The 19,106-nt window shown below is 35.0% G+C and overlaps 1 protein-coding gene across 4 annotated transcripts in view; it reads right to left on the bottom strand.

Annotated features, from left to right (window-relative positions):
• Positions 1–14,304, bottom strand: part of PTPRC (protein tyrosine phosphatase receptor type C) — a 124,459-nt gene extending 110,155 nt beyond the window's left edge. For all 4 annotated transcript variants that reach the window (XM_055319472.1, XM_055319473.1, XM_055319474.1 and 1 more), the window contains exons 1-2: positions 14,216–14,304; positions 14,019–14,134 (exon numbers count right to left, since the gene is read on the bottom strand). In XM_055319472.1, coding sequence (XP_055175447.1) covers positions 14,019–14,091 — 73 coding nt within the window. In that variant the 5' untranslated portion in view covers positions 14,092–14,134; positions 14,216–14,304. The remainder of the gene's footprint in view (positions 1–14,018; positions 14,135–14,215) is intronic.
• Between the last annotated feature and the right edge of the window lie 4,802 nt (positions 14,305–19,106).

Genomic DNA, 19,106 nt, shown 5'->3' with positions numbered 1-19,106 from the left:
AAAAAAAGACATTTTGCACTCTGAGCATAATGCATTTTCTTTTTCTTTTGGAAAGTTGACTAATTATGATAGATGAGAAAAATATGCACAGTTAGATTGATGTCAACAGAAAATATCTTTGGTTTTACAGTTCTCTTGAAAAATAAAATGTGGCAAAACTGGCACAAATTTTACATCTGACAACTAAAGATATTTTTATTATTCTTGTTCCCTCGTCTTTGAAGTACTCCTTATATTGTATCTGACTTGTTCCACTTCCAGAATTTTCAGGTTCTACTGGTCTTTGATCTCCTACTAGCCATTCCCAATAGTTCTTTATCATGCCTTCTTGCTGCCCTCCACATAAAACCACCTTCTATTCTTAGAACAGGGATAATCTTTTATTTCAAAGGCCTTCATGATTTTCTGGTGTAGATCACCCTGAAAATATTTTTAATCTTCCTCTGTGTGAGAACCTCTCCTTCTTGAACCTATAGATGGGCTTGTGGGTTCCATTTGTTCTAAAGTTGCCATGTGGTATCACAGCTCTACACATTGAAATGATACTGACTCCTTTTTTTTTTTCAAGATGGAAAGTTATTTCCTTCATTCAAACTTTTATCCTCAAAATAGGGAGAAAAAAAAAAACCAAACCCAAATAGTGACATTTTCTTGCATAATTGAGCTAACACATCTTAAAATGGATGGCTGAGGTTTCCCAGGCTTTTTAGTTCCCTACTACCTACATACAGCTAGATTTCCTGCATTCCAGTAAATTATGCATGTGCCTACATGCAGGATTATCTGTTTTCCACACACTAAAATATTGTCTGCGAAAAATTGATTCACTTTCTCTCCTTCCTGGCCTCTGCCCCCCACCCCTTCCTCTCTCTCTCTCTCTCTCCTCTCTCTCTCTCTCTCCCACTCTCAATCTCTCTCCCCTCTCGTTCTGTCTCTCACATGCTATGAAGCAGATGTGCTAAAACTATGGCTTTATATCCTTGTGAAAATGAAGTAGGACAGGAAGAGAAAGCCGCACAACTTTCTCCTGTGCTGAGGCTTTTCAATATGATTTCATTTTTGAGATCATTGTAAGCTGCCCAAACATCTGACATACCCATTTTCAACTTCAGCAAAATACCATAATAATATACTAACAACAACAAATATCAAAAATAGTTAGATTGCTTATTCTTTTGGCCTGGCCATAATTCTGTTTTCTGCTATTCACACTAGTGACCAAGGTTTATCTGAACATTATTTAATACTCTGAACGATTAGAAAAAAAATGTAGAAAGATAAAGCTCAATAACACAATACAGGCGAAGCATCCTACAGAGAAACAGGCATGGGAAAAGCTCATTATTACTTCCCTTTCTTCACTCCTTTCTTAATTTTAGTATTTAAAATTAGAACAAGAAAAATTACAATTAGCTATTCCCTTTTAGGTCATGATAATCAGTAAACTATGATAAAATATCAGGAAACTGACAACTTTACTGATATTAAAGTCAAGTATAAGCTAGACTCCATAATGATTTGCATATGTATACTTAAGTTAAATGAGATCATATTTATAAAGTATTGAGCATAGTGCCTGGCACATGGTAGCACTATTTTTCTTTTTAATGAACAATTTACCTTACTAATTAATTATCATTTGGTACAAAAGTAAGTTGCTCTACAGCTATATCTCTTTTAAGAAAATCTGCCAAGGCTGAAATGAACATATTTTAACTTCAGACTTGGCAGTTTTTCCTTGGAAATACATATATTCCCAAAAGGACAAATTTCTATTTGTAAGCTGTATAATTATCAAGGCTATTTGGTCCTACCTAATACAAGCCTAAGTAATAACCAATTATTTTTTAAATACCTCAAAGAAATAAAAAATTTTAAATTTGATTTAGAGATAAGCCTTTTGTGTAACTGATTAGTGTTCAACAAACCCCCTAACCTGTCCATGTATTAGCTTAAATAGTACTTTTAAAGATTTCTATCAGTGTGCATCGAAACAAACCATACCACACAAGGGATTCAACATAACATTGCCTTTTCAAGACATTTTCAATTAAATTTTTAATTAATTTGTCTCTCAATATATTTTATATAGATTTTATTTTAAAAATTAGTTTAAGTCATATCTTTCTTTTTTGAATAGCCAAGCTAGCAAAGGAGAAATATGTTGTACATATGCACACATACATACATATATATTTAATTCTTACAAATATTATAACAAATTATTTTCATACTTTTGTGACAGTATTAAAGTTAAGTAGGGATATTTGACAATAATTAGTATGTTCACAATCACTGTTCAATCAACTTTTCAAGAGACACAAATTTGGACTTTCATGTGAAATTAACTGGATTCTCATTATACGCCAGCAAGCATGCTAAGCCCCTTTTTCTCAACATCCAAAACAATTTTTTTTTCCTTTCCCACTTTGGCTACCCCTTCTCACTTTTCTTTTCCTAGTCTCTCCTCTCAACCCCTCCAAATATGGAGTGTCCCAGGGCTCAGAATTAGGTCCTCTGACTCTAAACATTCCTTTTACAGTATCACATTCAGTCCCTTGGCTTTAAATTCCATCTGTATACAGTGACTTCCAAAGGTATGAGTCCAATCTAGTCCTAATGAGCCCCACACTCTTAACTCCAATTGACTTCTAGATATCTCAAGTTGAATGTCTAATGAGAATTCAAACATTAATATGGGTAAAATAGAACCCTCGATTGCCCACTCCAACTGGGGTGTTTCTCATCCTAATTGCTCAGGAGGAAAAAATGTCTTGTTCTGTATATCTTCCTATTTTTCTTCCACACAGAAACTTCTCTTGATCCAATATACATCTGTCCTTTCTTTCCACCTCCACTGCCAGCACCTAGTCCAGATACCACCCCATTTCTCTCTTCCATCAATCCAACTGGCTCCTAACTGGTCTCAAGGTTTTAATTCGCTTCCAATCTATTCTCACAGCAGCCAGAGTAGTCTCTTTAACATGGAAATAAGGTTAGTCATTCTCTGCTTAAAACTTCCAAATAACTTCTTCTCTTTATACTTCAGGTAAAAATCCAAATTCTTTCCATTTTCAATAAGGCCTTATAGGACCTTCTCCTTCTACATATCTCTCCAGCTCCACCACAAACCACTTAGCTCTGACTCACCATACTGCAAGCACTTGACCTCCTTTCCTTTAGAACCCACCAAGTTTTTGTTTTTTCTGAAGAAACTTTGCACCTGCCAGTTCTCCTTTACATAAATCTTTAAACTCTTGTTAGCCAATGTTAGCAGACTAATGACTCTACTTCTAAGAGGCCTTCTTTGATCACTGTCTAAAGAGCCAGTCACTCCCCAATTTGGCCTGTCTCCATCATGTCATACTGTTTTATTTCACAGGACTCATCAATATCTGAACCCTTCTCAGTTATTCACTTGGTTTCATCTCTTTTACTAAGATGTAAGCTTGATAAAGGTTGGTACTTCTGTTTTATTTACCACTGTGTCAGCACTTAGAATAGTTCCTAGCACATAATAGGGGTTCTATTTTTAAAATGGCTAAGTCAATGAGTAAGTTATCTCATTTAATACCTACTGCTATAATTTCCATTGTAAACATAAGGAAACTGAGGATTTAAAAGGTAATGTTTCCAATTGGAAAGCTCAGAATGGAATCCAGGCAACATTTCCAAGCCAATTTCTTAAGCATATTAAAGGTTAGAGCTTGTTTGAATCCAATATTTATAGTATTATCTCTTTAAATTATTTTTGTCAGCTCCCTGGCCCTTTTGTTTTGCTTATCTAACTTCCCACATATCATCACTCCCTCTCACAGTCAATACTCTGAACTGATATCTTCTGCTTTATTTTTTCTTAGCTATTATGTATCTTGAACATACCTAAAGTTTCCATCAATAAATTTAGAAATAAAAACATGGTCACTAAAAAGACAGAAAGACTTAGGACTTATTAGGCATAAGTTAAAAATCATAGTTTTGAAACAAAAAAAAAAGGGATTTGGAAACCCGAGTATAAGAATTTAAAGTAGAATACTTGACCTAAGTTACTTGATTGACAGCCCACATTTATCATAGTAACCAAACAATAAACATATTTTTTTCTTTCCTCCCCCTTGAGTTTTAGCCAACCTGTCCCTGAAGTAGAAAACCGTAAGATAGCTCTACCAGCTTCATTTAATATGCCTCTTGGATAACTATAAAAAGCGTATCTGGTGTCTACACTTCCTGGAATAAGATGAGAACCTCATGTGTTTTCCATGATCAAAGAGTTTAACAAAGGTCAAGTTACTTCCCTTGCACTTCAAAAATTAAAAAAATATATATAGATAGATACTTTGGTAAATTATTCAATGGCTTTCACTTTATGTAATATCAAAAACAAATTAGGTTGGGGAAAATCCATTCTTTCCATCATATCACTCACCTCCAGACAGACTCAGTGGTGTACCTCCTTAAGCTCCATTTCAAGATGATGGCAACATTACTTTTGCATTATTAATGCAGCATCAATATTCATAGTAAATACAAATTAATCAAAGATGTCCTTTGTCTTTTATAAGACAAAATCTTAGCTTAGATCTTGCTAAAGATATGAAAGCGATTGGGTGTCCAATGTTTCACCTACATAGCTAAATCAGGTGCATTGGGCTGAAATGTATGTTTCACACAAATGACCTCTGAGACACTACCAATCACCTTTCATCTTGGTGTGATTTGTGTATCATCAAGTAGTCATGTCCTCATTTACCTGGTTACTAGGCTAATGACTAACCAGGCTGAGTAATCCAGTGTAAAAAAAAAATGGACCTAGAATCAGACTGACCCAGGATGAAATATCAGCCTTTATTAACCAATGACCTTGGAAAATTAATATGAAAGATCATTGAAAAAATTTAAGGATTAGTTTGCATGCTGTGTATGTGTGTATGTTTTAACATGTCTCTCCAAATGAAGCTTTAATTTTCAGCTTAAATCACACAAAACAAACAAACAAACCAAAGGGAATTGGAACTCTTGGCTAGTTCATCTTTGCATGTACCACCTTTATTTATTAAATATCTAATAATAATCTACGCAACTCAATGGCAGCTTCAGAACTTCTATAACTGAAGGCATAAAGAAGAAATCTAGTTGGAACAGGGGCCTAGATGTTGTTTGGCAAGAACAAAGTTTTTACTTAAATGGTATATTATATGTAGATTTTAAAAATAACAATTTTTAATCCAAATTTATAAAAGATGGAGAACATAATTAATGATCTGCTGCAAGGTATATTATTACTTTGATGAGAGAGCTTATGGAGAATTTGGAAGATTTAAAAGCCCATCTCCAGGCAGCCACTGCCATGATGAGAGTATAGATTTCCCGAGGCTAGGCATAGAGTATGATATTCCCAGCTGAAGGCACAGGGAAAGCACTCATAAAATATTTGTTCATGAAATGAATTAATGAATAAATAAACAGATTTAGCTAGACTGGTGAAATAAATATTCAGAATTTTACTGATGAGTTTTGAGAATCTGGGAGATTTTAATTTTTCCTATTTATTCATTTCTGTATCTCTCAAGTTGCCTAGAATAATCATGGTTTAATTAGAAAAAAATGGGATATGCAATTTAACATATAGCACATAATCAAAACAGAGATAGAAACCAAGAGAAAAAATGTGAGCAAGGATTTTAAGTAAATTTTTCTTCCTCCTATTTCCTGAGCTTTCCTATCATATAGAAACTTTACCATAAATAATTTGCTGAAATAACAACAACAAAAGGACAGATTTAAAATTGTTTTTATAAGTTGTTAAGTACTTTCTACATACAGGGTTAGACTATTCAACAACTATCCATTCATTTAACAAATAAGTTCCAAGGACCCACGGGTACTTATCTACCTATTGATAAATAAAGTAGAGACCCAGTGATAATCTACATAAGCTCACCAGCTACTATGAAAGACACCCAAATAAAAAGCTCTCCAAGAGGATTATTCATGGGATCATCGCAGCAGACAAACACCTGCCTATGTGTGAAAGGACTGGAAGAGCAGGGAATATCCAAGAGGATTGCCCAGAGGAAGTGACAGTTGAACTAAAGTTTGAAGAGCAATTATAATTTACCCAGTTAAGAAAAATGTGGAGGGAAGAAGAAACAGCATGGCCAAGAGTTTGGAGACAAGAAAACATTCTATTTTTAGGAAAAAATGCAAGTTACAAGAGGATTATACAGTTGATGTTTTTTTCTCTTCCTTATGATTTCCCTAATAACATTTCTTTTCTCTAGTTTACTTTATTGTAAGAATATAGTATATAATGCACATGATATACAAAATATGTATTAATCAATTTTTTATATTATCATTAAGTCTTATGTTCAAAAGTATGCTGTTAGTAGTTAAGTTCTGGAGGAATCAAAAGTTATACCATAGACTTTTGGCTGTGCAGGACATCAGTATATCCTTAACCTCCATTGTTCAAGGTTCGACTGTAGAGTACACATTGCAAAGTAATTACAGATAAAGCTAGAAAGAAATCTGTGTGGATTAAATTAAAGTTGTGCATACCATGTTAGTAACTTTATTTTTCCTAACTGCAGAGACAAGAGTAGAATGATTTGACACTTTATTTTGAGCTCACCCCCTGATGTACATTGAAAACATTAAATTTATCATCTTGATTCTTCTAATTTTTGCTATAGCAACTAGTAAGAATTTGGCATAAGGTGTGTAAACTAATAAGAATGGCACATGAATAAGAATAAAAATACAGTTCTAGTCTATATAGCAATCTGGTAAGTACTTCTAAAGTTTCCATTGGCTACTTGAGAAATAATCAAAACCCTTAAAATCTCAAAATGAATCTTGCTTAAAGAGCTCTCAATAACAAAATGATTGTTGCTGATAGAAATTTCAACACAATATAAAATTGAAAATGTCTAACATGGCCCAATTTAAAACTTGACAGAAGTAAAAAAAAAAATTGACAGAAGTAAATAATTACATTAGATCCGTTACATTTTGTGTAACATTGAAATGTAAAAAGAAAGAAAGAAAGAAAGAAAGAAAGAAAGAAAGAAAGAAAGAAAGAAGAAGGAAAAAGAAAAAGAAAGAAGCAATGGCTAAATTTGCACACAAGTAATGTTGTTTCTGGCTAAATAGAAGAATTAAAACATTTTTGGGAAATTTTATATTTGTATTATTTGACCAAAAAATTCACTTAGAAATATTATAACCACAAAGGAAAATTCTCAGAGACATAAGTCTCTAATCAGTAAAATTGGATGTGGATAAAAAATTGATTCATGAATTTAATAGTAACTATAAAAATTGAGTGAAAAGTAATGCTATTGAACATAAGTTTAGTAAAATTCTCTTCATGAAAAAAATTGGTCATGATTTAATCAGGCTGTATAATAATATTCAAGGAATTAACCTGGCTTAATAGATATTTTTTTTCTGTAGAAGTTGTTCTCAAGGAAAACTCATAAATGTAGGTATATTTTAATTAAATGCTTATTTTCTTAAACATCCTTGGGATCAAAATCATGGGATCAGTATATTCTCTATCCAATTGGGAGCCACTGAAGGAAGGATGTACAAAGGTACATCGATCCTCCTGGTGGAGGTGGGTATGGAAACTCTATGGATTGAAAGGAGGCAAGAGTGCAGGCTCTTGTTACAATAAACAATGAGAATCTTTAGCAAAGAGTTGGATTTACAGACTATTTAAGAGGTAGAATCCAGAGTAGCCTGAAAATCCCTAAAACAGGGGGTGCAAAGTTAAAAGAATTCAAAGATCTATTAGGGTTTATTCCTCTGTCATATAGCCTTAAACTGTATCTCCTCCCAGTTTCTCAAAGGAAGAGATGTGATTTGGAATCATGTGTCAATGATAAAGAGCTCTGTGCTGTGATTTTATGGGATCACATGAGTAAAACACACAACTTTGCAGGGTATCTCATAGTTTTCAAAGCATTTTCACAAGTGTTATCACTTTTAGTGCTTAAAGCACACTATAGGTGAGGACACTGTATATCAAAGATAGAAAATGATTTGAATGGAAATCATTTGAATTCGATTTTCAAAATGCTTCTCGATCCAAATGCCATCTCCAGTGCAGAATGGCACCTGACTCATTTCCTGTGATGGTTGGTATTTCTTTTATCAGTAAACAAATTACTGTTTTTTTTTTCTTTAAGTGGAGGCATATAAAATATGGTGACCACACTTTATTGCTATGATATCGGCCCTTTGCTATCATCCCTTAACATCATTATTATTTATATAGGATTCTCTAGTCTATATTCATGACTATCAGGACAATTTATTATTACTATTATTTACAATGCAGAGAATTTCTTCTTGCATATCAGCGCTTTTTGTTACGTTTGCCAGAGTAGGTGATCATTTTCTAATACATGTGAGTGTGATGCTGAATTGCCCTTAGCTCTTGATTTGTGCTCCAGCATTAGCAGATCACTTTTTTGGAGGGCTGATGATTTTCCTGCAGTTGTTCATGCTTTGGTTGGAAGTAGTTTTTAAATATGTGAATGGCAATCATTTTCATTTGAATATCATGGCATGTAGTTCTAGTTTTATCACACGTGCAGTATGTACAGGAGAAATTGAAGTTATAGTAAAATAACTTTTTCATTTCAGATATTTGTGGCTCATTTTTAGTAGGAAATAAACATTTACTTTTTAAACACAGTATTCTATAGCTAAGCACCATGGAAAATGTTAGTTTGTTTGAGTGGATCCTCAGTGAAGAATCTAATAAAAGTATTGATAATCTTGCTGATGATCTTTTCAGAGGTGAGTCAATTGACGATATTATGAATGCACATGGAAGGTGCTTATATATTTCACTAACATTGGCTTTCTGTTTATTTGTGTCAAAATTTTATTTCTTTATCTTTTCTTATTTTTGTTATTATTCCTGAACACACAATACTCTGCTAATAGTAGCCATTCCCCAGACTCCAGGCAGACTGAAATTGAAGTAGCACTTGGACATATAAAAATGAATGCATATTAAACATTTGAGGCAATGATTAGATATTTTCCCATCTAAATATTGGTTATAGCCATGTACACAAAATATGTCTATATATTTCAGTATTATGTAGAAATAGATATCACATCATATGGCTAAACAAATAGCTTACAGTATTTCATTTTTTCTCCATCCTTCCCTAAAGAGTATTTTTCTCACATATATAAAAGTCACAGCACTAATCCATTAGTAATAGGCAAATAGTATGTAGTTGGGTATCCAGCACTGACACAGCTATTTAGACTAGACTGAAATTAAATTTAAACTGAGATTAAGTTCAATTTCCATTCCATTGTGCAAATATTTCCCTAAATTTATAAGATGACAGAAAAAGATCAACGGTATTTGGTGATGACAAATTTCTTACTGTGAACCAAGATGACTTACATATATACATGATCTGAACGGAAAACCTTGTCTGTGTTAACACTCTGCTTTCACCAACAAAATTAATCAAACTAACTGTAAATCTCTGCTTTCTACCTACTCAAATTGAAATTCATTATCTTGTTATCTAGTAAGAAATGATGCCCAGACTCCCTGCAAATGTTCTGTGTGCACACAACACAATACGTAGAGTGAGCCCTTGAAAACAGTCCCACAGCACTACCAGTGTCCATGCCTGTACTTGCAAGGACTGGACCTGACTCTGTGTTTCATCCGCCTTTTAGATGAGTATCGCCTTCCCTGCCTCATTCCTTAGTTTTCTTCCTATAGTTATTTGTACCTGAAGAACAAAACTACCCCACCAGATGAAATGCCGTTAGCAAAAATGTCCAAAATGCAGGCCAAGAAAAATTTAGGAATAACACTACTGCACTATGGATTTTTAAGAAATTAGGAAGATCTTCCAGATAAGAAGGGAAAATAGGGAGATGAAAGAAGGAAATAGCAAAATAATCAATTAAATTTTGAAAAAGGCAAAGCCCGTGGGGATCCAGATCCAAAATTATTCTATTTAATCTTGATGACATTGTCTAACTCCCTCTATCTTTCCCCTTTCTGGCTAATTTTTTCTTCTCCTGTTTCTCTCTTTCTCTCTCCTTTACTTCTGATTTTTTTTTCATATTCTTCCCCTTTCTCTCTCATTATTATAATCTTCAGTTTTGTCAAAGAAACCCACCCATTACTTTTTTAGTGTCTGGTAAGAAATCAGATACAGATGATATAGAAAGAGTCATAAGACATAGTTTCTTCCTTACACACAGGTTACAATGAAAGTAAACGCACTGATTAGTAAATAATAATATTAATACCACCATCAACAATAAATTGAAATAGTATGTGAAAAATGCCACAGAAGAGTGGCAAAAAGTGTGTGATTTCAGTGGAGATATTTTGTGGCATGCGTGACGGAAGGAAACATTCAACAGGAAATAGGACTTGCACAGAGCCTTCGAGGTCCTGAGGAAGTGTACAGAAGCCAAGCAGCGTGTTGAAACTGCCTACTGTGGCTTCTATTTTAATGAATCATACAAGAAAAAAGAAAAAAACAATCCCTGCCCAGCTCCAGGCCCAGCTCCTAGCTCATTGGTGGACTCAGTTGCTCTGGCGAGGTGTTTAGCATAGCTACCAAAGGCAATGAGAAGATATCAGAGGGATTTTTCTTCTCCGTTCCTTTTAGATTTTTAAGGTGTAGAGCATAGAAAGAAATGAATGAGACTTCAGTTAGATTAGGAAACTATAATAATACTCCAGGTAAAAAATGATAAAGGCATGAATTAAGATGATGTCAAGGGAGAAGAAGAAAGAAGAAAAGATTTTAGAGATTATTAAAAGTAAAATTGTAAGACTCAAGGAGCATTAAATACACTTCAGATTTCTTTTCTTTTCTTTTCTTTTTTTTTTTTTCTTTTTTGCACCTCACAGGAATGAGTATGGAGATGAGAAACAGGATCATCAATACGTAGCAGGTAATGGTAAGGAACTCTGAGCACAGAAAACAAGAATAAAACTGGCCAAGAATTAAAGCCCATAGAACCCTGATATTTAAAAGTAGACAAATATGAAGAACCAGAAGATAAATAAGTAGATATTTGTGTGTGTGTTATATAACTCACACATAAACACTAGACTATAATGTGTATATAGGTATATGTATATTTATATGAAGAATATAGAAATATCTATATTCCTACACTAGTTAATTGTCATCGGTGAAAAGATATCAAGTAGCCTAGAACACAGAAAAGACCCAGCTCAAGCTAACCTCTCTGCCTCTCTGCTTAGTTATATAGAACGAGACAGGAATAGGAAAGACAGACGCCCCTCCCCAAGTGCACTTTACCCTTTCTCAAACAAAATGCGTTTCAAATTCTAAGCAATGATAAGAATCACAGGCAGATTTTTATTAGAAAAATACTTGTAAAAGACTTATACAAAATAATGTTCACATCCCCAAATCTCTAAATTATGGAGAATTTAGAACTTAATAAGATTGCTTATTAAATTCAATTCACAATTTGTTTTGAAAGCCTGTGATGTGCAAGGCATAATACACGTTTGTAACATGAAATATGTCTTTAATGTATCTGGGGAAATGGAGAATATGACCAGGAAGTGAAGCTAAACTGTTATAACTCGTAACTCACACAACTCATATACTCTAGCTGGTATGTTATAGAGGGAGAGATTTGCCCAGCATTACACCTTCTTTAGAGCCAGAGAACACTCGTCTCTACCTGCATTCTCAAAACTATCATTGTCCCCTAGAATTATTTAGAAATGTTCAACAAATGTTTCCAGTTATCGTGGCAAAGAGGCACAGAGCAAGGAGATTATAAGCTTTTGGGTAGAGCTCAACCCAGCATTGTTGCCATGGCAAAGTTAATTATGCCTGGCCTGCATTTGTAGCTTAGATATTAAATAACACATCTGAATTATGCATATATTTATCCATTAATTGATGTCTCTCTACATTTGGCTCTGTGTTTTTTTTTTTTAAATTCCTTTATAGTACACAATACAAACTTGATGCCCAAAAGCCTATTATTTCCTATGATCACTAAACTCAATTTTAACAGGTTAAAATCAAACGTAATCAAACTCTTTTGTTGCTAATAAGGAAAAATACATAATTTAAAATATTAACAACTTCCCAAATCATACATTGAGTCACAAAATGTCTCTCAGCACGTCAAAGATGATAAGTAAGATTTTTCAGACACAGATAATTAGATCTATATGTTAAACAAGATTTGCAGACACAGATAATTAGACCTATATTATTTTCTGAAAATAACTTTAAATTTCAGGAAGACTATCAATACCTTTTAGAAAAAGTATTTGCTTTAGATATATATGTAAGCAATTGAAGTTAAGCTTGATCCTTCATAATAAATCTACGTCTATCTATCCACTTATTTAAGTACAAATTGTTCGGCACAACTGATTAAAAGTTTTCTAGATAATTTTATACTTTTGATCATAAATGCAAAGATATTCCTTACAGTAAAAATCCTTAATAGAGTGAGCTGAAATTTTATGATGATTTGCTCTGTGTCCTACAAAATATTTCAGTGATTCTTTGTGCTCATTTAGAAATGCTTCACAATAGTTCTTGAGGGGGAATTTTTAATCAATATTCACTCTGATTTATGAGATACACGTATTGTCACCCGGTTAAAATCATTATTCATTACAATTTGGATTTTATTATGATAACTAACTTTATAAGGAAGATAGTTTGTTAAGCATTTTTTGTACTAAGACAAAAATGCTATATTTATATCAAAAAAAATTGAACCCAACTTTGCAGTAAAAAACAAAACAGTGTCTTATGCTACTTTCCACTCTTCTTGGTTACACAAAATATCAACGAGCAATGTAACAAGCTCAAGAGGTAGCTACTGCCCTGCCTTTCAGAGGAAAGAAGAGTGGTGGAAAGTCAAAAACAGATTTCAAAGTGAATTCCAGTAGGCGAGACTTTTAGCAAAGATTTTCTTTTTTTTTTTTTGTTTGACTTATTTGGAATTCCTACAAAAATGTCATTTTCAATGCCCTTTCAATAAAGAAAAACAGCTTCTAGATACATCATAAGGAGTTATATTAAATACCAATTTATTAGTTACATTTAACAATCAACCGAAATGCACTCATGACTCAAACTAAAACTATTCAAGAAATGTCCATTAAATAGATAAGTATACAAAGATCTTCAACTTAAATGACTGCTTGAGAATCCCTATAGAATACAACATTTGCACGAATATTAAGAGTTTAAATATTTTTATCTCATTAGGGCTCTGATATTTACCCATCACCCAGGAAGGGCGGTGGCCCCATAAAAATTTCCAAAGCAAATAATCATTAAAACTATGAGGAAGAAAACCATAAACTTCTTTTAAAATACATCTGTGTTAAGAATATGCATCAAATTAATATTTTATTAAATACCCAGATGTACAATTTTAGACTATCATATATAGCTAAGTACTCAACAAAAATATTTTAGTAGTAATCAAAATTTGAGGAAGCAAACTCCAGTTCAGAAAGAAAGAGTGGCTTACATGCAACCAAAGCCATATTACGACTTAAAAAACAAAAAAACAAAACAAAGCAAAAAAAAAAAAACATTTTTTTTTGTTAAAAGGATGAAAATTCATTTACTTTGTCATTAAGATTTCTTTAGGCTTTCATAAATTCACATTCATGTATCTGAGGCTTAGGCAACAACATTACTTTTGTAATATCTTTAAACGGTTTGTAAACAAAGATACGGAGAGACAACGTCTCTTTTAAATTGTGATTTTTCTCCCCATTTATGCCTTTTTAAACAGTAACAATGTATCCTATCACATAGAGCCATGTCTCTCTGAGCTACAACAGCCTTGACCATTTTATGGTGGGTGAGCTTCCTCATTTCCAGTCACCAACACTTAACTTATTTTTTTGCCTATTTCAAACCAATGTCCCGCCACAAAGAAAAAAAAAATAACTAGGGATATATTAATATACTTGTACTTACCTGTAACAAACACTCCTGTATCCAGAAAGGCAAAGCCAAATGCCAGAAGTTTAAGCCACAAGTACATGGTCATATCTGGAGATCAGCCGTATTCCTATGAAACAGCATGCGTCCTTCTGAAAAGCAAAATAATAGTTATCTCTGCAAAAGGTTTTCTTTGTGAAACTGAATCAAAAATAAAAGAAATGAATGCATACTCTTTGCTGTTGTCTTATCAGAGAGGGAGCAATTTCCTCCTCTGCTAACCCTAAGGACAAACCACTTTGCTAGCTACACAAACTGCTAGGTAGTGATGTCAGATTCGGTTTTACTAACTTCTCCAAAAATACTGTAAAGGATCTTCTTTGCAGGAAGTCAAGAAAGTTGTTCAAAGTCAGTGCAAAAGCCTCCTACTTCCTTAATTCAAGTAATTAGACCAAGTTAGTAGGCCTTTTAAATGATTTTTTTTCCTTCAGGGAAGATGTTTTTTAAGTCTCCAAATAATACGCCCTTGTAATATTCATTGCAGCTTTTAAAAAAATCATATCCCCACCCCCCAAATAATCAATAATTCTCTTACCTAAGAGAGGATAAAACAGATTCAGGGGAAGGATGACAAAATGGGGGTTGGCAAGATGACATACTGATTGAATCTGTAGGAACTACCTGTATTTGTTTCAACAACCAAAACAACAACAAAAAAAGCACAATTACCTATCTGGTTATTTTTTTGCAACCTGTATCATTCACTAGGAAGATATTCAACCCCCCACCAATAGTCAAACCCATTTTCCTCTGCAAAGGCACTCTCAGGAAGCTGAACAGCTTTGCCCCAAATCTTCCACACATACCCTGGTGGGGCTAGCAATGGGATCAGAGTCACATCTAGAGCAGCAAATCCTGCTTCAAAAAAAGAATGCTTCTGTGACCTGAGGTCTCCTTGGTGCTATTGGTGAGGGAAAGAAGGCCAGTGAATTGAGAACTGGTTTTTGTGTTGTTGCTGTTTTTTTTTTTTTTTTTAAGAAAAGCTAACATTTTCTCCCCCCACCCCCCCAGTGACACACTCCCAATCTTTTTGATTAAAAAAGACAGCAGGTTAAAATATGGCGCTTTTCATGATTCTGATGGTGTTGTTAGCAAGTCCCTTGATTGGGAAAATGGTACTGGCACAAAGCTACTAGGAATTCAGTCATACAATTAAACCAATTGGCATCATTACCACAGTGTCCAATTCATTTAAAGAGAATAGTGCACCTGTACAAAGACACTATTATTTGAGGCACCTACGATACTTAAGAGACTTGCAGACAAACCGAATCCTTGCAGTAACTCTACGATCCTGGGTTAGAAACCTACTACTGCAGGGTTCTTGTGTTTCAGGGAATAGATCTTCTCATATTTATAAACTTACTGTCTTACTCTGTCACTGATTACCGGGAACCCAGAGCCAAATTTGCACACCTTCCTTTGAGCAAATGAAAATGGTCCCACGTCTGAAATTCTGAATAATGACATTGTAATGAGATTTTGGGGGGTATGATTTTGATTTTATTATGATTATTACCACAGCTAAGTTACTGGGCTGTTGCTAAGTCCCGGAATATGCTCAGCCCTTGAATTGTGTGTTCTAATTTGTACAATAATGCATAAGACGGACTGTGGTGTTATTCCCCATCTTACCTATAAAGGTCAGAGGGCTTAGGTGCTATGCCTAAATTCTCAGAGCTAAGAAGTAGACCGGTTATGCTTCAAATCATCTCCAACTTTCATGTCACTTTCCTTTCTTGCTTTACTAACCTTCTTCATTTTTCTCTCTTCTTTCCCTAATCTTTCTTATATGTATTTAAAAAATGTTTAATCCCTAAAAGAATATTGATTCCATAAACATGTTGTTCTCTTTTGTTTTGATTTCTCTCTCTCTCTCTCTCTCTCTTTTTTTTTTTTTTTTTTGCAAATGTCTTCTTAAATAAAATAGCTGCAAATGTGGGCACTACTCTTCAGGAGGTAAGCCTGATGAGAAGGGCTTGTCAGGAGTCAGAAATTCAAGTACTCAGCTCCAGAGCCGATTTCTCCAAAGACATTTGCAATGGAAAACTACCTGGGGGTTAGCTTTCAGTATCTGTAAGCAAATACTTGTGTTCTCTTCACTTGCTGTTATGGCAGCTTATTTGGCAAAGCGAGAGGCCAGAAAAAACTAGAAGCCAGGAAGGGAGCCCCTGACATGCAAGGGAGTTAAGTATAAAAAGTAAGCTCTACAACAGGCTCAAGGTAGGAGGGGTTTTGAAGCCTTCAAAAGAGATTTTTAAAGGGGCTTGTAGATCATGGCTTTGAAGAAGTGGGAAGAACTTAGGAGATTGAATTCCATCTTAGACAAGTGGGCAGACTCTACCCAAGAAACACTGAGATTAATTAGCAACACGTGAGTTGAGTTCTATACATACATTTTTTTAGCATATTACAATTGAATTTGGTGTCTATGGGAAATATGAGACTTTGGGAAGTAAAATTCATGTTGTATCCTACAAAGGTGTGAAGAAATAGAGCCTCTTGAAGACAGAGAGCAGTGGCTAAGTATGTTTAGGGAGCCTCAGGGTGGAAGCAACGGTGAGCCTGAGGCTTGATGTTCCTGAGACGCAGAGAATCAGGAGGGAGACACAAAGGAAGACCCCCCACCCCCCAGTTAGCTGGGGGAAAGAGCACGGCTCCCCTCTGAGAGTGGACAGCACTAACCTGGATTCTCTAGGCAGGAGCCTGGTCAGGAGCTGGCCTTCCCACAGGGCAGCTGAGGAACCCTCTGCTTTATCACATGTAGGCCTAGCATCCAAGCCCTACCCAGGAGGAGCAAAACAGCCTCAGAGAAATGGGACTCTTGTGACAAACTGATGGGATCTACTCTCTTGATTCTGAGAGAGAGAGAGGGCAGGCTGCTGACCAATGTATACATTCAAGAACAACTGAGGCTGGAAAGTGACCAGGAAACAGCATCAGAACTTAAATGTAGTAAAGAGTGTGGCACTTCTTGCATGGTTGAGATGGTACGAATCCAGAATCATCTCCAAGCTTGATCAATAAGATTTCAGAGTAACCATAGCTGACTAACTTCGAATAGATTTTTAAATAGGTAAATTTTTTAAATAGGTAAATTTTACCTATTTTAAATAGGCAAAAAAGGTACTATTAAATAGGTAAATAACATTTTATTAAAATTAACCATCATTGCCCAGATATTTCAGTCACATATAATAGAGGTTACATAAAGAACAGAGGGTCCCCGGGGTGGCGCAGTGAGTCGTTGGCGTCTTGGTTTCAGCTCAGGTGGTGGGATCCAGTCCAGTGTCAGGCCCACACTCAGCACCGAATCTGCTTAAGACTTTCTCTCCCCTACTTTTCCCCCCGAACCCCTCTCCCTCTCGCTCATGCTCTCTCTCTCAAATAAATAAATTCTTTAAAAAAGGAAAGAAACAGATTATATGAGATAAACTGCAGAAGCGGACATTATTCATCCTCTCCTTCAATAAATACATAGTTGTCCCTAGCATGTAAGACAGTTATTTTTTTCTAATGTGAAGAGAGAATGGTGAGCAAGACCAGACATGCCCCCTCCCTACTCCACGTTAGTGGGAGGGACAATAAGAAATTAACTAATCACCGTGACAAGTTCAGCACACAGGATGTACCTGATGTTATTATTGAAACGTACAATAGGGTATTTGGCCAAGTTGTGGGTGAAGTTTCCCTGTAATAAAAAGCAATGGATGTAGACCTAAAAAAACATAATGGAAGGTGAGTGGGCATGGGGAGGGAAAAAAAAATTCTGGGCAGAAAGAACCTTATATTTAAAGAAGGAGAGTGTGTGTGTCCAAGTGTCCAAGGAACAGAAGGAGACACGTGTGGCTGGCACAGAGAGAAGCAGAGCCTGGAATGTGTGTTCCATAATATAAAATATAAATATAAGAAGTCAACACATTTTATCCTTTAAACTTATACCACGTGATGTATCAATTACATCTCAATTAAGAAAAAAAGGATTCAGAAAAAAAAAGAAAGAAAGAAAGAAAGAAATTAAGAAAGAAAAGGAAAGAAAGAAAAAGAAAGAAAAAAGAAAGAAGGAAAAAAGAAAGAAGAAAGAAAGAAGAAGAAAGAAAGAAAGAAAGAAGAAAGAAAGAAAGAAAGAAAGAAAGAAAGAAAGAAAGAAAGAAAGAAAGAAAGAAAGAAACCACAAAGAAAAACACATGAGGTTTCGGAGGGAGATGATAACCAAACTCTGAGAGGCTTTGTGGTTCTAAGAGATTTGACTTTATCTTAAGAGATATACGGGGAGTTGTTGAAATTTTTTAAGCATTATTCTTGAATCGTCCTGCCAATGATTTCCATTTTGCCGGATCTTGTGCCGTCACTTATTTCTCTGCTCTCATCTTATGTGATTTCTCAGGACCATTAACTATGGTCAGCCTCCCTCCCTCCCTTGTCTTTTGGCAGTTTCCAAAACACCATTGCCTTTGGATTTTTCTTGACGCTCACTAGGTCTTACCCTCAGCAGCTCCCTGCTGAGTCCTGTGTCTGTACCTGACTTCTAGGCATTGTGGTACGTGAAAGCCCAGTTCTGGGCCTAATTCTCTCACCTGGGTGAGCTCTTGCATTCTGGTGACTCAGAGATCTATACCTCCCATCAGAGCTCCAGTCCAGGTCTCTGGACTCCCGTTGGGTCCCGCCTTCTTGACCTATACTCTAGATTGCCACATGGCCAACTCCAGAGGATGTGAAAGCCTTCTTTAAATCTCGCCCAGCTCCCCATCTTATCTGTATCTGCAAATGCACCAACGTGTATCAAATGACTTATGAAACCTCAGTGTAATTTTTTTCATTTCTCCTGCTCTATCACAATTGCATTCAATTTATTATCAAGTCCCATTTAGTCTATCTCCACCATCTTAACTGTGCTCCATTTCCAATTATATCACTGAGGACCAAGCTCCCAACACTGCTGAAACCATCTTGTAACTGATCTTCAAGTTTCTATCTTATATCCCTTCAGTGTTTCTCCCATGGAGCAATAGATTTGAACTTTTTTTAAAAAGATAGTTATTTTTTTTTGAGAGAGAGAGAGAG

The sequence above is a fragment of the Nyctereutes procyonoides genome, unplaced genomic scaffold (genome assembly GCF_905146905.1).
Source record: "Nyctereutes procyonoides isolate TBG_1078 unplaced genomic scaffold, NYPRO_anot_genome, whole genome shotgun sequence".
NCBI classification, from domain to species: domain Eukaryota; kingdom Metazoa; phylum Chordata; class Mammalia; order Carnivora; family Canidae; genus Nyctereutes; species Nyctereutes procyonoides.
Note: the sequence above shows the minus strand (reverse complement) of the source record. Positions and strands in the feature narration are given on the sequence as shown.